This window comes from Meriones unguiculatus, chromosome 2 (genome assembly GCF_030254825.1).
Source record: "Meriones unguiculatus strain TT.TT164.6M chromosome 2, Bangor_MerUng_6.1, whole genome shotgun sequence".
Classification (NCBI taxonomy): Eukaryota; Metazoa; Chordata; class Mammalia; order Rodentia; family Muridae; genus Meriones; species Meriones unguiculatus.
In genome coordinates, this window is record NC_083350.1 from 98,228,333 (window position 1) to 98,252,943 (window position 24,611).

Sequence of the window (24,611 nt, forward strand, 5' to 3'; positions counted from 1 at the left end):
CTTGTATGTATGTTTTCAGAGTGAAAATTTTTCTTTTTCTTTTCTTCTTTTTCTTTCTTTTCCTCCTCTTCTTCCTCCTTCTCCTCCTCTTCTTCTTGTCATTTCCCATACATACTGTTCCAGCATTTGTTGTCAGTTGTTTTGTTGACATTTGCCATTCCAGCAAACATTGGAGACTGACGAGACGCTGTTCAGTTTTACATTTGTAACCTCAGTTTCTCTTTTCTTCCTTCCTACAGTCCTTGTTTTTGTTCTTTCTTTCATTTTCCTTTCACTGTGCTACCTAGGCTGCTGGCCTCAAATTCAAAATATCACTCCTCCTCGTGTAGCTGGGATTGCTTAGGACGTCATAGTCTTCAGTTTTGAAAGGCAATGAAGTAAGCAACAACAAACTAACAAAAAAGGGAATTCCTTGGGTGTACAGATTTTAGTATGATTATCCTATATTATATGTCTAACATCCACTTATAAGTGAGTATATACTGTTGTGTCTTTTCTGCTTCAGGGATACCTCACTCAGGATGATCCTTTCTAGATCCCACCATTTGCCTGAAAAATTCATGATTTCCTTATTTTTAATTGCTGAGTGTATTCCATTGTGTAAATGTACCACAATTTCTATATCCATTCCTTCGTTGAGGGACATCTGGGTTGTTTCCAGTTTCTGGCTATTACAAATAAAGCTGTTACAAACATGGTTTAGCAAATGTCCTTATTGTGTACTTGAGCATATTTTGGATATATGCCTGGGAGTGGTATAGCTGAATCTTGAGGTAGCGCTATTCCTAATTGTCTGAGATAGCGCCAGGTTGATTTCCAAAGTGGTTGTACAAGGTTACATTCCTACCAATCCTAATCAAGAAGGAGGACGCTGGGTAAGATACTCAGTCTTCATTCAGAAAGACAAATGGGACGGACATCGGAAGAAGGAGAAAACAGGGAACAGGACAGGAATCAAGCACAGAAGACCTTTGAAAGACTCTACCAGGAAATGTATCAAAGCAGATACTGAGACTCATAGCCAAACTTTGGGCAGAGTGCAGGGAATCTTATGAAAGAAGGGGGAGATAGAAATACCTGAAGGGGACAGGAACTCCACAAGGAGAGCAACAGAACCAAAAAATCTGGGTACAGGGGTCTTTTGTAAGACTGATATTCCAAATAAGGACCATACATGGAAATAACCTAGAACCCCTGCACAGATGTAGCCTGTGACAGCTCAGTGTCCAAGAGGGTTCCCCAGTAATAGGAACAGGGGCTGTCTCTGACATGAACCCAGGGGCTGGCTCTTTGATCACCTCCACCTGAGGGGAGAGCAGCCTTACCAGTCCACAGAGGAAGACAATACAGCCAGTCCTGATGAGACCTGATAGAGTAGGGTCAGATGGAAGGGGAGGAGGACCTCCCCTATCATTGGACTGGCGGAGGGGCATAGGAGAGGGAGAAGTAGGGAGGGTAGAATTGGGAAGGGGTAGGGTAGGGGCTATAACTGGGATATACTATGAATAAACTGTAATTAATAAAAATAAAAATTTAAAAAGTGAATTCATTTCTATGACAGTAGTAGTCTGTCTGCTTAAAGGACAAGGGACTGTCCCTGGGATGCATAGAGGTATTCAGCTCCTGATGTGCAGCAGGACCTGCAGAAGATTCTGGAGAGAGGGTGGTGCAGAGGGCAAAGCACACAGGGCAAAGGCCTGATGTCTAGTATAGCCCCACAGGTGACTAGCTGGAGATTCCCAGCAATGGGGAGTCTATTCTGTTGCTTTCTAGTCCCTTCCCTCAGCTTATTGTGTTAAAGTGTTTATTTTATAAGAAAAGTAATACTATCAATTCATAAAACTTATTTTGGTGAATTGACCCATATTTCCTCTCTTTGTCTTATAAACATTAGTCTTCTGCTTTTTTTGTTTTGTTTTTTGTTTTTGTTTTTGTTTGTTTTGTTTTGTTTTGTTTTTTGCCTTTTAGGAGGTCTGCTCTTCCCCCCACTTTGTGAGATTGCTCTGGAGGGCGAGCCTTTCAGATATGTTGAGAAAATCATTATGTGGCTGTCCAGCTTCTCTGGCTGGAACACTGTGGCTCCTTTTATCATTTTTTTCTGCGACATGGGTTTTAAAGCACATACCCTACTGATTGCTTCCTCTTGATGCTTTCTACTTTGTCACCCTTTGTTGTTAAAAATAAATTACTCCCAATTTCTTGCTTTCAATAGAGTAGAGTGAACATAATTGACTCTTTGATGTGTGAGGGTCTGGTGTGGTCTGAAAGCAATTACCCTGACCTTGAATTCCACTTACTGTAAATATCATTATAGAGAAAGTAGGAGCTCACTCTAAATCTGTATCAACCCTGGAATAGACTATGGAAGATATTTTGAAAATGAGTTTATTTTCTTGTTATTTGTTTCTCAGTTGTGAAGTGTACTTTATAAGGTAACAAATACAAAAAATGTGATTCATTCTGAAATCCATCCTGCAGATAATTTGTCTTCTCTAGTAGACTATGAACTCCCTGAGAGCAAGGACTATTTCTTACCAACTAAAACAAAATATCCAGTGTTTAGCTTCCAATGCTTAATGTAGTCTCTCTAACACACACACACACACACACACACACACACACACACACATGCACACACTCACACAAATAGCACACACACATATAATCACATACACATACATACTCAAACACACACACACACCACACATACCTAAACACACACACTCAAAAACACTCACACAATCACACACACACACAAACACACATGTGAACACACATGGGGAAGGTCCAATAATTATTTGTAAGTAGTTAATACATCTTGCATAAGAAATTAAGATGTTATACAATTAACTTAACTGTGTTTTTTAGAATATAATGAGGTATTAGTAACATAAAATTTGGATCTAAATTACATCCTAACCTTAAAAGGATTAGTCACACTGTATTAGTTAGATAGCTAGCAGTATTTGCAAAAAATATTAATGTGTTGGATGGGATACTTATAATTCTGAGAGAAAACTCAAACAGCAATACCTTAAACTACGAGGATGCTAATGTTTGCTTATAAAGCTGGAAGAAACTGGTCCTAGGTCTATCCAAGCAACTCAAATATATCATAAGGTTACCAGGCACTTTTGTCTTAATGGTGCAACTTTACCATTTTGTTCTTGAGTTTGCATTATAGTAAAAAACAAAAACAAAAAAAGTCTTCCCCTTTCCTAGAGAGTAGTCTAGGGGTAGCCTCCTCATAGACTTCTTTGGGGAAACACATCCCTTCAGCCTCCCCCCACCCCCACCCCTAGAGGATTCTGCTTGTGTCTAAGGAGCCAAAGATGAGTTATATGGTTTTCTCTAGGAGGCTGCAAAGAGCAGGGTCTTGGAAATGGCTGTTGATTAAAACTGCTTACACCATATCTTGGTCATCAAGTGGGTCCCCTAACAATGGGAGTAGGGGCTGTGTCTGACTCTGTTACCTGCCTTTGGATCCCTTTCCCCTAGCTGGGCTGCCTTGTCTGGCCTCAGTGGGAGAGGATGCATGTAGTCCTGCTGTGACTTGAGGTGACAAAAAGATGGGTTGGTACCCCTTGGGGGTCTCCCCTTCTCTGAGAAAAATGAGGGGGGATGGGAAGAGGGGAGCATGAGGGTGGAACTGGGAGGAAGGAGGGAGGGGGCTGGGATCAGATTGTAAAGTGATTAAATAAAAATTAAATATGTAAATAAATTGAATAACTGTTTACCCTGTGACTAGGAAGTAGATATATACAATAGAAGAAGATCAAGACTGTTAGTAACTAATGCAGTCTCAGGGTAGCCAAATGGTAAGAACTCTCAGAAAACATCATTGCTCACACCGGGGTGGCATGGTCATAGGACCTTTCCAGGTAGAACATCAGTTATTAACCAATTTGATACCAACTGAGGGACCTAGTTTTATTTTCTGGTTTTTATAACTCAGACAAGGCTATATTTTTATTAAGAAGGTTTTGATTCTCTCTCCTTCTCAGGAGTCTTATCCAAAGAAGAGGAATTACACCATGGAAATTGTGCCATCTGCTTCTCTGGACACATTCCCTTCGGAAAATGAAAACTTTCTTTGTGATCTCGTGGACACAGCTGTTACAAAGAAACCTTGCTCCTTAGAAATCGCAAGGGCACCTTCTCCGAGAGCTGGTAATATTTCCTACTAACAATTAGCCAATTCAATTTGCATATTCACATAAGTGAAGATACACTATTAATACTTTATTTCATCCTATATTATCAACATGGAAGTGCCCCAGGGTAGTCGCAGGGATCAATTTTGCATTTCAAGTGAGTACAGGGAAGCCACGGGTTTCGATGTGAAACCTCTTCATGATTAAGGGCTCTCTTTGGAGATGGCCCTGCCTTGCTGAAGCTACTTGGATGCATTTTAACCATTAGAACTTTGGTCAGATGTAATGCTCTGGGTCCCTGGTAACAGGCATCTTTCTTATACCTTGGTGCATCCTGTTTCCAATTTCCTGAACTATATTTCACTTCTAAGTTTATTTTATGTTTTTATAGCATGTTTAGATCTATTCTTTTCTGTTTTTCTCTTTTGTTTGTTGCTTGGCTTGGTTTGGTTGGCTTGGTTTGGTTTGCTTTGGTTTTGTAGCTCAGGGTATCCTGGTACTTACTATGTAGACCAGGCTGGCCTTGAACTCACAGAGATATGCCTGTTTCTGCCTCCCATGTGCTGCGATTAAAGGCATGCATCACCATGCCTGGTCTGTTTTTTCCTTTTTCAGTTTATGTTGCAAACTAACGGACAAGGCCAGTCAAATATTGCGCCTCTCACTGCTAGGGAAAATGAATTTGTATCTTACTCAAGATGAATAAATGGTTGGGCCTTCGGCTGAACATGAATCTTTGCCTGACCATTGATGATATCCAGGATGTTGCTATAAAAGTGAATAGAAGAGGAAAGATTCAGGTGACTACTCAGTATATTCAGAGCCCTTAGGGCCTTCAGGAAAGTCGGGAAGAGAAGCAGAAGAAAGGTTGACAGTTTAGTTGCTGCTTGTATTTGTATGATGAAATTTAGAAATGATACTGTAAAACCAGGTGAGAAATGGTACACACAGTGAGGCCCTGGAGACAGGAAATAAAAATGGGAATGGAAAATACAGGTTACATGGTCAGTATTTAAAAAGTTATGATGATAGCATAGGAGGGAGGCAGGTGGGAGAGGGAAGTGCTAATTCATTAGGATAACGAAGGCTCGGTCTCCTGTGAAGGTTGGAAAAACTCTCTGATGTGAGGAGGTACTGAAGTTGAGGCATACAAAGAAGGTAGAATGGGTAGATGTTAGCAATCCAGTAGTCTAGGTAAATGCAGACATTCCTTGCCCAGGGATGGAAACATGGAAAAATGGTTACTGTTATAGAGGAATTCTCTTACATTTCCAAGTGTGTTTGTTCTGCATACCTTGGCACCTTCTGGGCACAGCTGGGCAGTAGAGTGCCTGTCCACCATGTCCAGTGCTCTTGGTTCATGCCCCAATATTTGGGGTGGGGTGGGGAAGCAATGGCTGAAAGGAAGACTTTAAAGTGGTTGAGGTAAAACCCAGAAAAGCCATTATGAAGGATTGGCTAGAAACTTTCACAGAGATGAACAAATAGACATTGAGCAGTGCTGAGGCCAAAGAATGGTATGAATTATAAGAATAAAAAAGAAAGACTTTTTTGGATTAGGTGAAATGTAGTAATAAAACAGTTGAAAACTAAAAGTGTTTACTCTGTGTCCAGAGTACTTATGCGTGTCACCTCATATGTCCCTTAGGGTGCTATGAGATAGTAACATTATCCGTGGTCTGGAATGAGAACATGTAGGCCCTGACACACAGGTAGGGTCAGAGGATTATGGTAATAAGATTGAGGCTTGAACTTAAGTGGTGCAACTCGTATTCATTATGCTCTATAGTGCTGCATTATGTCAGGGGATGCGGTGAATTAGGAGTGTGGACAAGGAGCTGGGTATGGAGGAATATAGAGGTCAGATGGAAGTTCTCACTTGACAGTGAAAATCAGAAAAGGTGTCAGGAAAGCAAAAAGCCAGCTGAGCACTGGCCATAGTTGAAGGCAAACAAATGAGTGATTCACATGTCATCATAGGAAATAAAAGCTGTGTCATGGCATGGACTGGGTGAAAGCACAGACAGGCGTGGTGGTGCACGCCTGTAATCCCAGCACTCTAGGAGGCAGAGGCAGGGGGATCTCTGTGAGTTCAAGGCAAGCCTGGTCCACAAAACAAGTCCAGGAAAGCCAAGGCTACACAGAGAAAGCCTGTGTTTTAAAAAAAGAAAAAAGGTAACCCTGGAACTTTGCAATAAGGACCATGGCAGACTTGAGGCGGGAAAATATAGGCAACATGTGCCAAGCTGTAAGGGAGCTTTAACTAGGGAACAGGCACAGGGTGGTGTCGGGATTGATGATAGGGGAAGGGGTGCAAGCATGGAAGGGTGGTTTCCTCTTTCTCATCTGTCAAAATATGATCCATTTCCTCGATGTGCCAGAAGAATTCTGAATGCTAAGGACCTTTGGATAAAGAAGAGCAGTGCGTAGGTGCCAAGGACGATTAGGCTCTAGTCAACTCTGCTGCAAACAAAGAATGCTGCATAAGGGAAGAATCTGGGTGCAGTGGTGCACACTTGTAATCCCAGTGCTGGGTGAGGAAGAGGCAGGCAGATCTCTATGAGTTCAAGGCCAGCCTGGTCTACAAAGTGAGTCCAGGACAGCCAAAGCTACGCAGAGAAACCTTGTCTGGAAAAAACAATGATGTGTGTGTGTGTGTGTGTGTGTGTGTGTGTGTGTGTGTGTGTGTGTGCATGTGTGTGTAAGAAAAACATTTTAACAGCACCAAAAAAATCATGAAAAAAATCAAATGGTTGGATAACTTCTGACTTTGGAGCCCCTTTTATCAGCACATCGGAGAAGGAGGATTGTAGCAAAGGCACATTTGTCCTAAAGAACCTTAGCACAAATCACTGGTGAGGGCTTCAAAGGGAGAAACTATGACTGGAAAGCTGAAGTAATTTCAAGCTAAGAGAAGCTTTAGAAAAATAAACACCAAAATATATTTGAAATGAAAAAGTAAACATCTGGAATTAGGAAAAGAAGGTACATACAACATAAGAAAACTAGTGAATGGATGTTATGAGATAAACTTCCCCTGGAGGAAGATTTAGTGAATGGGAAATAGGGCAAGAAGAAAATTCTCAAATCACTATGCAGAAAGAAAAAGGACAAAATAGAATCATATATTGTGTGGTATATACCTACCAAGAATTTCTTACAAGTCTGGTCAAGGTTTCAGTGTTCTGGAAGTAATATATTTGAGGAAACATCATCCCATAGAACCCTGCCCTAAGGAGGCGGATAAGTGAATGGTAAAAGTTATTATATTTTATAGTATGGAAGGATGCAATATTTCATAGAGCCCTTTGGAAGCAATATGAAAGAGCATTTAACCTCCCCTGGAAGCATAAGGTACAATTTAAAAGAGAGGGTGTCTGTGATGTATGTCTATTGCTATTTAAAAGCCACTAAGCTTGTACTGATAAGAGCAATTTATTTTGCTCATGAATCTGTGACTCTATCACGTATTTTTTTTTTCAACAAGGATTACCCTTCTACCACATTGTATCACCTGGGATGGCTCAGTTAGGAAATTTAGAAAGCCACTTTTTTTTTTTTCTTTTCGTGCTAGGACTTGAACCCAGGGTACTATATGTGGCTGGCGCTCTAACTCTGAGCTACATCCCCATCCCCAGAGGTAAGGCTGATGCCAATGTCTCTTAAAAGACAGAGCTGGTTGGATACCTGGCGGGTTGTATTGGCTATACACTGGGGGCTTGGTAAAGGGTGTGGTGTGGAGTTCTGTTACCTTCTGCCGAAGGCACGTATTTCCTTTGCATCAGCGGCTCCATTCTGAAGATCAGTGTCTCTCCCCACTACCAGTGGAAGCTCCAGCACTTTCATTTTGTTCTCATTTTGTGCTCTGGAAATCTGGGATGTGAGCATGGCCAGGCTTCTGGTGGGGGCTCTCTTGCTGGCTGTAGAAAGCTGACATTTCACTGTGTGCTTATGTCTGCTCTTTGTGTGTGTGCTGAGTGAGTGACTCTTGCATTTTTTGCCCCTGAGAAGTAATTATATTTAAGGAAAACACTTCAGGAAGATCAGGACCCTTCTTCCCAGCTTTCAGTCTCTCTTTGAAGACTTCCCCAGGGATTTTGTCATAACTCCTTAGGTCCCCACAACTTCTTTCTCTCCCATGAGCTTTTAGCTTTCATGGTCACTTGTTTTCAGGTTCCCTACCCTCTGCCTGCTGCCGATAAGTCATCATATTAAAGCCACATGTTTTAAGTTTTCTACTGGAACATCCAAATGCCAACTCTCAAAGTCTCTTTCAGGTACTGTTTGCCCTATAACAAGCCAACCTTAATGCTTAGTTAAAACAACAACAACAACGGTATACAGTCATTTCTTTTTCTTATAAATCTGCCTTTCTGGGATGACTCTGCAGTAGTTCCTCTCTTGCTGTTCCAAGTAATTGTGGAAGGGCATCTTGAGTAAACACTGTAGTAGTATCTGTGTATAATCCAGTATCTTGGGCCAAGTGGGCTGGCTCTATAACCCTAATATTCAGGAGGCAGAGGCAGGGGAATGACTGTGAATTTGTGACCATCTTTGGCAACATTGTGAGCTCCAGACCAGTCTGGGCTAATTTCAAACAGATCCACAGACATCTTATCTTTCTTCTTTGCTGTGGCCTACTTGGATTACTCATGGTATCTGTTGGGTTTCCAAGAACACACCCCAAGAAAATGTGGCAGAGGATGCACTCCTTTGCATGGTTTAGCACTGAATGGCAACATCACTTCTCCTGTAGTCTCCCTGCATTATAATGGATTTTTCGTTCTCTGACCCTTGACATAGGAGTGCCAGCTACATCACAGCATAAGCTGCTTTTGGAAAACACAAATTCATAAAACTATTTGTTTTTTTTTTTCCTAAATGGAGCGAGAGTTAATTTACATGGATATATGATTCCCTCTATTGTCTTTGATACTTGGGTTTGGTATAGAAACCAGGTTGACAAATTAACCCAGCTGAATTCATAACAGTTTGTGCTTAGCCCTTTGGGCTGTGTTTATGAATTATACCAGTGGGACATCTAGAATTAAAGTGGATATCATGTGTTTTTTAATCATAGGAATAAAAATGAATATAGATTCCTGGCAGGGACTCCCAAAGAACTGCGCTCTGTGAATGCCATAGCTGGCGAGACAGTGTCAGGATAGCTGTGTCTTTGCTGGCTAGATTAGGAAAGAGTTTTCACCCCCTACGCTATGGCTGCTATATTCTGCTCATTCAGTTAACCTGTCTGTCTAGGATTCATGTAGAGACCTCAAGGTTTCCACTGCTATGAGTACTTTATGACTTGTGTTTAGCTTCGCACTGTCTCTTTAAGATCGGGTTAATGAGCTGATGAACTTGGGGGAGCCACTGACCTCTCCTAGAGTTCCTGATGTGTTCCCTATGGTACAGCAGGACTTGCAGATGTGGTGATAACTCCTAGTGCAGACATGTCTCAGACTGAATGGTGAGAAAACTACCTCCTTATCCATCAAATATATGTGCTCTGGTGTTCTAGGCATTGTGTTAAGTGTTGCCAAGAAAACAGAGTTAAAGTACAAGTCCTAAAAGATAGAAAATTCAAAGGGTAGTAAGTGCAACAAGCAAAGCCAAGTACTCCTGGATGGTAGGAGAAAAGGTGTATGGGTTATAACTGCCTTCCAACAGATACTCTCTCAACTCAGCCTCAACTAAGGAAGATTAGATGGATGAATGAGAGGATATGTATGACACTGTGGCCAAGGAACTGTGTGTGTAGAGATCCATGGACATGCAAGAATGAAATTCATTCAGAAACTAACCTCTTAGATCATAGGATGCTGCTAAGGTGGAATGAATGATAAGAAAGAGAAGATAATGTGGCATCATCAGGTATTTGGTTTAGAATGATCATTATGAAACAAAATGGGTTTGGAATGTCCAGAGGTGAGGTTGGAAGCAGGAAAATTATTTAGCTGATCAATTTGTATCCTGGTTAGAGCCTTGAATGTCAACTTGATACAACTTAGAGTCATCTGAGGGGAAAATCTTCAATTGGAGAATTATCTAGCTCATATTGGCCTGGAAACATGTGTATGGGTGATTATCTTGATTATTAATCGATGCTGACAGGCCCAGCCCCAAGCATCATTAGGCTCGGGTCCTAAGCTTAGGACTACCTAGCCTGTATAGTAAAGCTAGCTAAGCATGAGGCAGAGAGTGAGCCAGCAAGCAACATCCTGAGTAGTTTCTGCTTCAAGAGACTCCCTTGACTTCCTGCCCTTGATGTATTTTTACCTGGAAGTGTAAGCCCTTTACTCCCTGAGTTGCTTTTGGTCATGGTGTTTATTTCAACAATGGAAAGGCAACTTAAATAGCATACAATCAGCAAGAAAGGACCATGACCAGCCTAGTGGCCATGCTGGTGGAAGAGGGAGTAGGGAGAATGATGCTGAGAGCGTTGAGAAGTAAAGTGCATTCCTCCTCCCTCCAGAGACTTTGACATTTCGAAATAAATGTTAGAGAACCGTGTCACCAGGAGTGCATGCTGTGGCTTAGGTTGACTCTGTTGCAGAGCGTAGTGTATGTTTGAAGCAAACTGGGACGGCCGTTCTGCACAGGAACTGCCCAAATACTTTCCTTGTGGGAGAGAGGAGGGAGAAGAAACCAGAGACATGGGAAAGGATAGTCAGATCTTAAAAGGAAGACCAAGAGATTGAGTTGTTCACCCTCCAAAAGGGCTTGAAGTTTGCATCTTAATCCTTGGATCCTTAGGTGTGATTTTATTGGCAGAATTTTGAGATCATCCTCATAGAAGTAATAATTAAGTAGGCCTTCCTGGACATGCCCAACCTATGGCCTCATGCAGTAGAAGACAGCTATGAACATAATGGTAAACTCACACAAAACATTGGGGACTGCATTTGTTTGTTGTTCATTTTTGTTGTTCACTTTTTTTTATTGCTTTGTTTTGGCAGGGGAGTAACTGGATTGTGTGATTTCCTGGCATCTGTCTTATAGATGTCATCCATGTGATAGTGCAATGTCAAAAGATTTGCTGTGCCTGTCATAAATCCAGTATGACCTGTGTTTTTATAGAAAGGGAAAAGGCAATGTGAAGTGACACAATAAAAATGGAACATTCCACAAGCGAAGCAAAGAGGCCTGTGCAGAGCGTTCTCACAAGGAATCTGTCCTGCTGATGTCCCACTCTGAGACCCCCTAATCAACAGAACTAAGAAACGAAATGTTTGTTGTGTACACTGTGTGTTTTGCTATATTACAAAGGCCCTATGGGTCGAACACAGAGGCTAATAAAATGAGCACACATGTCTAATGCATTAGCACGCATGGATCTGCCCGCACAGGCCAAGTCCTGCCTGGCTTTCTTATCTGAGAGACTGAGCAATTTCTTCCCGGTAACTGGCAGTGGCACTCATAGATATATCTCTTCCAAAAAACTTAGTTAAGTATGCATATTAGTCCCCTTTCTATATTTATTAGGCAGATGAACAAAACTTTTTTAACCATACTTTAATTCTAATATGAAAGTGAATTAGTAGTGTCTTTATGGTCAGCCATATTTTATAAGTCAACCAGCAAAATGAGTTTTTATCTAAGGAGCCCTTTGCTAGTACCTCAGTGACTGCAGATTTCATATGATATAAGAATGATAATACTGGACTCCTAAAGTAAGGACTGCTAAGGTTCCTATTCGTGCTGCCACTGTAAAATTGTCCCCTGCCCCTCAAGCAGGGGACTATGTATTTTCATGGTGGTGACTCAGTTATTTAAATGAACAACAATAAAAAGGAATTAATGAATGAGTTATCTTTAAAAGAAAATGGCTGTGATAGCAGTAAAATGCCTTTAGGAAATAGTCAGATGCCATCAAAGATGATATTTTATTGTCTGCCTTTCATTTAATTTTATCCTTCACAAGGGATTTTTTCCATTTCGTGGTAACTAAGCAACCTGTTATTTTGAATCACTTAGTGCAGGCTTTGCACAGTATGGGTGCTCAATAAATCCATTTTGATTAATGAGCAATTTATAACAACACTAGCAAAGACTGTTTCCAATCCTGTTGAGAGAGAATGGATGATCTCTAATAAAAAGGGCATGTTCAGTAGTGACACGCTAGGGTAGTGGGGGTCTGGTTACCTCTGCTCAGTTTGCTAATGTGCTTACTGGACCATGGCTTACCCGAAATGGAAGTGTCACCTATGAGTAATCCTCCACACCCCATTCCATCTTTTCTGCCATCTGACATAGCAGGATTGCAGGACTGAGGCTGTATGTGGGGGTTCAGGGTTCTGTAACTTATTTGTAACCATATATATAATGTTTATATACATTAAACATATATAATGTTTGAGATAGTGAAGATTTCTTAATTCTGATGCCAAAATTTTGAAATTAAAATAATCCTAACTGGACCAGGACAAACGTTTATCTCTGCTAAGCAAGTGAACAATGTAAACATGCTTTCTGTGGGTATGTTTAACTAATTTAAAAGAACAAACGATTTTTAGGACCCTTGGCAGTGTTCTTTTATAAATAAATATTGGTTTTTCTGATAAGAACCATTTTTATCAGACAGCAATCATTTATCTGGCATTTGCTCTATGCTCAGTGATTCTGTAGTCATTTATTAAGTTAGAGATCTACATGGTAAATTGGTAGCTTTGTGCTGGTCAGAGGAGAACAGAAAGGAAGAACCGGATTCCCACATCCATGGTGGAGTCCTGGTCTATCAGCCACCTCCTTTATCCACATGGGCATTCTGACAAGGCAAGTGTTTCACTTTGCTCACATGGGTGGAAGCTTGCTGTAAGTTGAAACATTCTAAACAGAGAGGAAATCACCCCAAATGAGTTTCACCTGTACTTTAAATGGAGAAACATAAACTGTAGATGAAGGCTTCTAAAAATACAATGAAGTCTTGCTAAGCTGAAGTTGCAGGCCTTTTATGTTGTGCATACCTTCTGAAAACAAATTTTCCTCTAATGTCAGGCTGTGTATAGTAATGAGAGAGGTAATACTTATTCATGCATATATGCCCATGTAATTCAAGCAGCCCCCTCCACCGCCTGTTTCTCTGCTGTCTTCTGATTCCAGGTGCTTTTCCTCCCTTGTCTCAGTAGCTGATCTTATATTTTAATTCATAAAGGATATAGAAGTCATACACGTGTCATCTCAGAATTTTGAGATGGAAGCAGGACGTTCAAGACATAGATGTCAGCCTGAGCTATGTGAGACTGTGTCTCTAATAAACAAAAAGAGTAAAGACAAGAATATAGAGACAGACAGATACAGACACACACACACACACACACACATGCACAGAGAGAGGGAGAGAGAGAGAAAGAGGGAGGGAAGGAGACAGACAAAAACAGAGAGAGAGACAGAGAACAGGAATACCACCCCTGACTCCTTCCTCTTATTTGTCCCTTCTGTTAATGTAGGTGGAGATTTTCTCTCCTTGTTAGTTGTTTCTTCTGTGCTCCAGTCTCTGCCTTCTTAGCAATTTTACACTTTCATTCATCTTTTCTCCTCTAGTGAATGTGTGTGCATAATAATTGATAATGAAAACAAGTAAACGACAAATAGGAATTTCATGATCCTTCCAGATGCTTAGCTACTTTTCTCTCTCCACCGTAATCTCCTGTGTTTATTTTCTTTCTCCTCTTTCACTTCTCAGATCACCACAGTTGGGTTTTCACTCCTTGTTCTTCTGTTGAAATGTACTTTCTAAGGTAGCAAGGGTCTTGAAGCCAAGAAACCTAAAATGACATTTCTTAATTCCCATTTTTCTTAACCTCTCAGCCACACAAGCTGGTGATCACTCCCCTGTGACAGTTTTTACTCCTCGGCTGTCCAAGGCAAGTTTTCATCAATTTTGTTCTTCCCTGTTTTGACAGATGACCCTTTTGTACAGTTTTAGAATTTTTTGAGTTACTTGAGCTGCAGTTAAAGTCCTTTTGTTCTCTCTCTCTCTAGTCTCTCTCTCTCTGTCTCTCCCTTGCTCCCTTGCCTCCCTTCATCTGTTTGTCTGTCTTTGTGTCTGTCTCGCTACATCTCTGTTTCTCTTCCTCTCTCTGCTTTTGTTTGGTAATTATATGTGCAGTGTGGCTTTTATTACCCTCAATGTGCTGAAGACTTGCAAATATTTATTTATAGTTATAACCACTTCTCTTAATTTAAAGCTCACCCGTGTATCCATTTCCTAATCCACCCACTATCCACAGAATATGCTTGTGTCTCAAATGCACTCCAAGCAGTGCATATATCACAATGTAAACTTTCCAATCTCGCCTCCAAATCATGTTTTTCTCAACAGGTTCCTTATTTCAGTAAAAGGATTAATCATCAACCCAACTGCAGCAACCCAAGTGTCAATCTTGCCACCCACCTCTCCATCAGCTCTCGAATTCACTCACCAAGTCTTATGAGTTTTAGGAGTAATAGATGATAGGATAATTTTGGTCCTTATTGTCTGTGTCTCAGATCTACTTGCTTCTCTGGGTTTCCACTATCACCATTCACTCCTGATTGTCCTTCAGCCTTCTCTTTATAACACAGCCACAAATCTGATTGCATCATTCCATCAGTTAAAACCCTTTTGTGGCTTGACATTGCTCTTAGAAAAAATTACCAAAATTTTTAATGAGGAGCTTTGACTGATACTGAAGATACTGGACAAAGGGCCTTCTAATATTGCTTTCCTTAATGAGCCTTGTTGTCAAAATTGTGTAGTTGTTTTGGGGTTTCAGTTGTTTGATTTCTATCTTCCAAATGTCGCTATCCACCATTGCACCTATAGCTTCTACCCAAGTCACTGCCTCAATTATGTTAAAAAAGGAAGTAATGTGTTTAAATAATTTATCCATAGTAACCTGATTTTAAACTAGTTTGTAAGATAGTACTCCCATTCCTATTCTACACATAAGAGAGTCAGGCCATAAAACAATTCAGAATTTGTGAGCAGCTGAGAATGCTAGAATTCAAATACAGAGAGTTTGTTCATATTCTTAACTGTAGTCACAATTAATTATCCAATTATGGAGTCTATGGTTTTTGAAGTTTTTATCTGTCTGTTTGATTTAGCGTCACAAGATAAATCTTGATTTTTCTTTCTTTTCGAAAGAAAATAGGAAGCTTTGGGAATTTGTTTACTATTTGTGAGAAAACCTAGGTGTGCCCACCTGTAGACACTGTAGAATATCCTAATTATTCTAAAGTAAGTGGATAAATCCTAGACAACCCAAAAGTCAAAGTGAACAATACACCTGAAGGGGAAGGTCACTGAAGTCATGAAGACACATTTGCTGTTGTTTTGTCTTGAGACAGAGGCTCGTGTATCCCAGGCTTGCCTGAAACTTCCTGTGTGGCTGAGGATGACCTTGAACTTTAGATCCTCTTGTCTGTCCCTCCTGAGGGCTAGAATTACAGGCATACATCTGATTTGTGTGGTGCTGGGGAATGGAACCCAGAGCTTTATGCTGGCTAGACAACATTGCAACTGAGCTACTCCCTACCCCAAAATAGTGCTTTTGAGTAAGGATTATGTAGATTCTCACAAAGGCACATAGTTACCCTTCAGTAAATATCTGTCGAGTGAATCACTGCATATTTACATGAGTATTGTTTAGTGCTAAATATTCATGTTCATGGTGAAACCAGAAGATATTACATTGCAGTGCTTGTTTTTAATGTACTGTTAATTTGTTTGCATACTTTTTGTATTCTCCAAATTTTCCACTGCTGGAGCAAATTATTTTTTTATTATAATTAAAGAATGATTTAAAATAACTTCCTTGTCTATAGGGTTAAAATACATTTTTTTCAAAACAGTTTGGTTCTATCTAACTCATGTCAAATATGTACATTATTTCCTTCTTTGAAGAAAGTAAAATATACTTAGCCTATATATAATATATAAAACCCTGAAGCTTCTGCAATAATGCTCCATCTATTAAAGACACAAGTTTTTAACTAATTTTGCTTATACTTCATAATTTTAAATTTTATGCATATATTAACATAAAAATTGCATGTGGTAATTTGGTACCACATGATGGTTTGATTTGCAAATCTAGCATGTAATTAGATTAAAGATATCTGTCTTCTGAAATATTTATCATCTTTTTACTGCAGAAACATTCAGAATCCTTTTTCCTAGCTTGAGATAGAGTGCACAGTTGCTCTCTAAGACTGTTGTGAGAATATTTTAATTTTGATGATCTTGTTTTATATACTGGTTAAAACCTTGATAAGAGTTATTTTCGGAGTCCAGAGTGTTAACTATTGCATGATAGAACCATGTGGTAAAAGTTATTTTTAATGCTTCTAAGAGGAATGTAGCTTATGGGGATTTACAGTTGCATAATTTCAGTCCATTTGAATGATTAAGCTGTTACTTCATGGAATTACTCGTTAATTTTCTTCTGCCTAACTGCTGTTCCATGCAGCATTAAATTGGGAGTAGTATTGTTCTGAAAATATAATCTTGCAGCAGTCCTTCATAATGCTTGTAGACCTGTGTTTAACACCTTTTTTCCCCATCCCCACATTGTCTAGACTTGCCAGACATGTCTCTTGCAAGCTCCCTAATTCACTTTAGATTCTTTTTTATTGATGCTCTATCATTCATATCGTATTATACTAAGACTGTTCTCTCCTTAGGTACTCCCACACTCCAATTAAGAAACATTAACTAAATTAACTGACACACAGCTGCAGTCATACTATACATTTAAATGGGAACAATTTTGTATCAATTCTTATTGCATTCAAGATTATATCTAGTGAGTTACATTTTATATTTGTATTAGAATACACAAGTTTTAGAAACCCAAACCTAAATTGTTCTTCTACTAGATTGTTCTAGCCATGAGAAAAGTTTTAAAATATAGAAAAGACAAAATTTAGTTTATTTAGTATTAATTTTCTCCTTGAATGGTTTGAAAAATAGAGAATCAAAAGTATTTCATCATTTCACCTCAGTCAAGATTGCAACATATTTACAAATTTATAAACTCATCACATTTGTCTTTATATATAATATTGTGATAATATTGTGATGGAACAAAATAAATGAGTACTTTCTTGAAAGGAATGAAAATTCAAAAGCAACTTGACATTGAATATTCATTTGTCACTTTGCATATATGCTTCACAGGTCTTTCTCAGAGTCTCTTCATGCTCTTTGGAATAGTCCCTTTCCATACAACCATTCGCTCATTACCTCATAAGCACCTGTTTAAGATTCTGGATCTCCAGGCTCAGTAGATATGTAAGACTCACAGTAAAACCCTGGGCAAGGTGAAGGCAGCACTGAGGAGCAGATGAACATAGATCCCTGAGTTCAAGACCAGCCTGGTCTAGAGAGTGACTTTCAGGACAGCCAAAACTACACAGAGAACCATGTCTTGAAAGAAAAAAAAAGAGTCACACAAAACAAAAGCAAGTAAAATAATAGAAATTTTAGTTATAAAACATTGCATAAAAATAATAGATGCAATAGACATTTAAGTAGACCATCATTGCATTCCCAGATGCATTTATTACTGCCAAACTTGGCCACACCCACTGTTTGTGGGAAAATGATTCTCCCTCTTAAAAGAGAACATGGAGGAAAACTGCACACCATTTAATCACATGTTTCTCTATGCTTTTAATTCTGTATACCCATCTCACTTGTTACCAATTGTCTTCTGCATCTCTTTCTTATGCATAAAGAAAATGGAAGAGAATAGAGGTATGCTAAAAGCTATGCCATGAACAGAGCAGGGAACAAGGTGAGCAGTTCATTTCTTTTGAAGTTTAACTGACATTTAATCACAATCATCTATGGGTATCTTGGGCCACCATTACAACTGAAGTACTTTGACAAAGTGTGGGAGAGAACATTTTGTCTAAATCTTGAGACACAGTGATACAGAAATGTTTCCAAACCTATAAATTCATGTACTTTTTGCTTAATTATTTTCCTTGGGAAATCCGGCTGGGTTTGTGTTGTTATTTAAAAAATTTTAACATCAGTGCTAATTAATGCTTATTTTCCTCCAAGTAGCTTTTATGAATGTTTATGGTCTCATTATAAAAATGAATAAATTATCTTAATACTTTTGCTTAAGACATACAAAGTAAAAAGAAATACTTTATAGCCTACTTATCAGAGCAGCTAACATTCTAGTATATTTATTTTTTTTCTATTTTTTTCTGTGCATGTTTTGCATACGTATGAAGACTTGGTATACATGAATTTGCATTGTATTCACTTTTAAAGTAAATGTGGTTTTTATTTTAGAAACATAACATGCTATCAGCCTGGCAAGACCTGTGAAGATTTTGGTAGCAGAAACCTTGGCTCTATTTTTTTTCCCACCCAGTGCTCAAACCAAAAGTGAGGGATAAATGCAGAATTATTATCCAGCATTCTGAAAAGCAAAATATTTATGTGCTTGAATAGAAGAGAAACACAGAAAGCTGAGTGGGACCTGAATGGCAGTTCAGCTACTGGCTTTGGGAGAAGTGGGGACAGCCCAGGCAGAATACATACTTGTGGGCACAGAGGCTAAAAGAACTTCATTTGCGGTAGGACCAAAAGTCAGATCCACTCCCGAAAGTGAGCAGCAGGGCACATTAAATCTTCAGGCCACAAGGTTAAGGAAGATAATGGTTCAGGCTCACAGAGTGAACAAGTTAAAGTCAGCTAAATAAACGGAGACGCTAAGTAATTTTTAAATGTATTTTTATAATTTATTCACTTTATATCCTCATTGTAGCCCCTCCCTCATCTCCTTCTGGTCCCACCCTCCCTCTTTCTTTCCTCCATCCTCCTCCCTTAGTCCACGGAAAGGGGGAGCCCTTCTCTTCTCCCATCTGACCCTTCCCTAACAAATCTCATCAGGACTACCTGGATTCTCTTACTCTGTGTCCTGGCAAGGTAGGCTTCAACCTAGGCATGCAGGGGTGGTTCGATATACAGAAATTCATAAGTATAATCCATCATATAAACAAATGAAAGGGGAAAAAATCCACATAATTTTCTCCTTAGATGCTGAAAAAGCATTTGACAAAATCCAACACTTTTTCCATGTTTAAAGTCTTGGAGAGACCAGGGATACAAGGCACATACCTAAACATAGTAAAGGCAATATACAGCAAGCTTATAGCCAACATCAGACTAAACAGAGAGAAACTTAAATCAGTTCTACCGAAATCAGGGAGAGTCTTACCCACTCTCTCCATAGCTAGAAGTACTAGCTAGAGCAAAAAGGGGATCAAGGAGATACAAATTGGAAAGGAAGAAGTCAAAGTATTCTATTCACGGATAATATGATGGTATGCATAAGTGACCCCAAAAATTTTACTAAGAAACTCCTACAGCTGATAAACACCTTCAGCAAAGTGGCTGGATAAAAAATTAACTAAAAAAAGAATCAGTAGCCCTCCTGCATACAAAAGACAAATGGGCTGAGAAAGAAATTAGGAAGCAATACCCTTCACAATAGCCACAAAACAAACAAACAAACAAACAAACAAAAACCAAAGTATCTTGGTGTTCTAACCAAGCAAGTGAAAGACTTGTATGAAAAACAAAAACAAACAAACAAAGAAACTCGAAGTCTCTCAAGAAAGAAATGGAAGAAGATATCAAAAGATGAAAAGATTTCCCATGCTCATAGATTGGTAGGAACATAGTAAAAATGCAGTTCCCATCAAAATGCCAACACAATTCTTTACAGACCTTGAAAGAACAATTCTCAAATTCATATGAAAAACAATAAACCCAGAATAGCTAAAACCATCCTGTACATAAAGTATTTTTATTAAATGAATTTCTACAAAACATTTTAAGAGGAAACATTGAAAATTAGAAACATAATTTATATTTTCTTATTCAGTGGTAAAAAATAAAAGAATAAAGAATATTTACTAAAATATTCCCAACAATAAAAAAGTGGAAAATCAGCACAAAAGAAAACGATAATTAATGAAAGAGATGACCATGTGGAATGTAAATTTTAAAACTCCTGCTGTTTTTTTAAAGTGCTCAATCAAGACAGAGTAACAGAATATTACTTTTTTATTTATTGCAGTTTATTCACTTTGTATCCCAGCTGTAACACCCTCCCTTATCCCCTTCCAATCCTACCCTCCCTCCCTCATCTCCTCCCATGCCCCTCTCTAAATCCACTGATAGGGGAGGTCCTTCTCCCCTTCCATCTGACCCTAGACTATCAGGTCTCATCAGGACTGGCTGCATTGTCTCCCTCTGTGACCTGGCAAGGCTGTTCCCCTATTGGGGGGGGGGGGGTGATCAAAGAGCCAGCCACTGAATTCATGTCAGAGGCAGCCCCTGTTCCATTTACTCAGGAACCCCCATGGAGACTGAGCTGCCATGGGCTACATCTGTGCAGGGGTTCTAGGTTTTCTCCATGTATGGTCCTTGGTTGCAGTATCAGTCTCTGAAAAGACCCCTGTGCTCCGATTTTTTGGCTCTGTTGGTCTCCTTTGTAGAGCTCCTGTTCCCTCCAGGTTTTTCTGTCTTCCCCTTCTTTCATAAGATTCCCTGTACCCTGCCCAAAATTTAGCTGAGTCTCAGCATCTTCTTTGATACACTTCTGGGTAGAGTCTTTCAGATTTGGGGGAAATAAAACAAAATACTGGGGCTGAGGAGATGGCTTGGCCAGTAAAATGTTTGCTGCACACACATGGAGACCTGGATTTCATCTCCTTAGCACCCATGTAAACTTTAAGGAAAGCTTCCCACGCTGGCACTGGGGTTTTGTTAGTCTGTGGCTTTTTGAGGTGGGGAGAGAAGCCCCAGGCTGATGTTAGATGTTTTCCTCTGTTGCCTTCTGCGCTATTATCATCACATTTTTGGATACAGAATCTCTGAATCTTTCTCATTTCTGTGTGATGAAAACACTCAGTATCTTTACTTTTGAATTTCCAAATGGATTACAGGTAGTGCACATTAGCTTCATCTATTCTGCTGTTGACGGGCACTTAGATTGTATTGTTAATGGCACTGAGAATAAAACCTGTCACAGTAGCTGTCCCTCTGATATGCTTTTTGCTTTGCTTTAGCTATGTATGCCTTGTAGTGGTGTTGGATGATCATAGGGTACCTCTGTGATTTCTGAGGAGCTATCATCCTTTTCTGATCTGCATTCAGATCAACAATGTAAAAAGGTTCCTTCCACTGCACAAAACTGCCATCATTTGCTATTTCCATCTTTTCTTTATCAGTCTACTTCAGTTGCGTTTATTCAAAGTAATATACAACTTTTCATACAAAACCCTGATCTGATGCTTGCATCTTTATTTTTACTTGGGAAAATTCCTTTTATATTTAGCATAACAACTAATGTGCTTCTCTTAATTCTTTTCATTTTTAGGTTATCTATTTATCTCTCTCTTTCTCTCTCTCTCTCTCTAGCTATCATTTATTTTCTTACATATTTGTTTTCCTGGATTCATCCAATTGATGATAATATTTCCTTTGTACTCATTTGAAATATTTTTTTTACTATATTCTATTATACTAAAATGATAATCTTCCTTCCCACATGTCCTTTTCCAAGTACCTATTTCTCATGAACATTAGATATCAAATATTTGCCAGGTAAGGCATTTAACACTGATTTTGCCACATGTATTAGTTAAGATATGAATCTTCTTCTTCTTTTGAGCACATTTTTTTCTTCTTCCTTTTGAACACATTGGCCCAAGAACTGTATGTTTTACACTAGGCAGATGGGTTGCAGTAAATAGAAAATGCAGCTAAGTCATCATCTTTCTAGAAAGCTTACTCATAAGTTTTGAGACAAAGAAGAAATGCATTTCAATGTGAAGGACTAAAATAAGTTTAATTTAAAAAAAATTGAAAGGGCTCTAGCAAGACTGACCAAGAAAAAAGTACAAATAAATATTATGTTGTTAAATGTATAATTAAAGCCTCCTATGAGATTATACAATAAAAATAATAAAATGAATTATTTTATTAAAATGGCTAGGACATAAGAAAAATGTATGATTTTCTATAAAATAGCAATCACCATGCATAATTCAATAGATATTAACAGAACTGAAATTAAAACCAGAGGGCAATGATAATTTAATAGGATAGTTTTACCAAACCTTAATAAGCAGATAGAAGTGAGGCTGAAAAAACTTAGTTGATTATTCCAAGAAGTAAACTACTTAACTTTGTAGTTGTTTGACTTGATGTGTTTTTGTTTGTTTGTTTCTGAGACAGTTTCTCTGTCTATGCCTTGGCTGTCCTAGACTCGCTTTGTAGATGAGGCTGGCCTGGACCTCACAGAGATCCTCCTGCCTCTGCCTCCCAAGTAATGGGATTATAGGCATGCACCACCATGCCTGACGTGACTTGACGTTTTGTAGGCTTACTCTTCAGTGCAAACACATGTATAAATCATAAACATAGTTATTACCACATCGATTCAAGTAATTTATTAGAGAGTACATTAGGACAAATAATATTTGCCTTGCTATTTCAAAAATATTTCAGCCATCAGAAAATCCTTCAAAATAATTTCAGTTTAAGCAAGTGAAGAAGTTAAGCAATGGGACAGAGCTTTTTGTCTGCTCTGATTCACTTTCTTGACTCTCACAAGCTAGCCTGGCTCTTCCGTGTAATCTAGGCTTGCTGCTGGTGAACATGGATGCACTTGTCTCTGTATGTTTTCCAACCATGAGTTTCTTTCAGCTGATGATGCATTAACTCTGAGAATCTCAAAGTTATTTTTTTTTTTTGCCTTTGCAAGGAATATAAAATCTAACCATTCATCAACATCTAAATTACATGATTTTTAGATAAAGTCCATATTCAAAAATTGTTATATTAGTTCTTTGAGAATGCCATACATTGTATTTTGATCATATTCCACCACCACTCCCTCAGCTCCCCTTAGACCCTCCCCTCATTCCATACCTATCAAAATTTAGTCCGTGGTTTTTAAAACCCATCAGGTCTAGTTAATGCTGGGCATATACTCTTTGCATTGTGGCCATCCACTGGCGCCTGTTCCACCTACCAGGGGCCACACACACCCTTGAAAAAGATAAATCCTGACACCTACCAATTACCAATAACCAATTCTTCAGCTGGGTGTGGGGCTCTTTGTGCTTGGATTTTGTCTGGCTTGAGCTTTTGAAGGTTATGTTCATGGTGTCACAGTTTCTAGGAGTTGATCTGTGCAACTGCCCTGTTGTGTCTGGAAGATACCATTTTATTGTAGTCACCCACTGCCTTGGTTCTGACTGTCCTTGGTTGAGGAGTTGAGGGTCTCTGTTTACCATCATCTGAAAGTAGAAGCTTCCTTGACGAGGTTGAGAGATGTACCGATCTATGAGTGAGTTGGTCTATATGAGTCAATTTAATACTATGTCCCTTCAGCAGAGCAATAAATAAGCTATTCCCTATAGCCTGCAACCTGTCTAGACACACGTTCATGGCCCCAGTAATGATATCAGGTCTGAGAGTTTGATCTTGTGGAATGGACCTTAAATCCAATCAGTTAATCATTATAATTTATGTTTTGCCAGGCCAGTCATTATTCTAGCTCCTAAGGTCATATCTAGGGAGACTGAAGATTCCTTTTCTCCTCTAGTATCATGCATATTCAGCATTCAGCATTATGAATGCGCAGAGATGAGGTTTTTAAGTTATTATTATTACTAGCTTACTTTCTCCACGTTCAATGACCTACATACATGGTATCTTCAGCAATAGGGCCTTACCATCAAGTTCTGTGAGGTAACTAATTGTATCAACAAAAGTATAATAGTTGGAGGTTGACTTCAATAACCAATAACTTCAGAAGGGGTGACTCATTCTTGGCACTTGTTTTCTTGTTAGCCTATGGTGTGTAGTTGGGGGCTTTGTTGTGCTAGTATAGTGTAACTCCCCTTAACCTCCACGTGGATTTCTGTAGGGGCCACAGCAGTTTGCATCTCTGTCATCAGAAAATCAATGTTCCCCTTCCCAAACCACATTCATGCCAGATTTTTACATCATTTGGCTTTTGGATCTTAGCCATTCAACTGGGATAAGATAAAATGCCAGAGTAGTTTTAGTTTGCCTTTCACTGATGTCTAAGGATGTTGAAGATTTAAAAAATATTGTTTAGCCATTAGCATTTTATCTTTTGAGAACTGTTTAGTCCCATGCCCCATGCAAATTTTTTTCTTGGTACTTTGTGGTTTCAGCTCTTTGTATAGATATTTACCATTTGTCAGATCAATATCTGGTAAAGATTATTTTTTTTCCCACTTGGTTGGCTGCCTTGTCACTGGAATAATGATGTCTTTTTTTGTGTCAATTATTTTGCTATTTTTGACCTTAAAAATTATAGGAAATCCATTCTCCGTATATGTGCAGGGAGCTCCTCTTATTTGTGTGTCTTTAGACTCTTGAAAGAGATGCAGGGGAATAGT

General features: G+C 39.1%; 1 protein-coding gene across 15 annotated transcripts in view; it reads left to right on the forward strand.

Annotated features, from left to right (window-relative positions):
• Anks1b (ankyrin repeat and sterile alpha motif domain containing 1B) overlaps positions 1 to 24,611 on the forward strand; it is a 1,054,774-nt gene that overhangs the window by 385,707 nt on the left and 644,456 nt on the right. For all 15 annotated transcript variants that reach the window (XM_060377911.1, XM_060377912.1, XM_060377910.1 and 12 more), the window contains one exon: positions 4,005 to 4,170. In XM_060377911.1, coding sequence (XP_060233894.1) covers positions 4,005 to 4,170 — 166 coding nt within the window. The remainder of the gene's footprint in view (positions 1 to 4,004; positions 4,171 to 24,611) is intronic.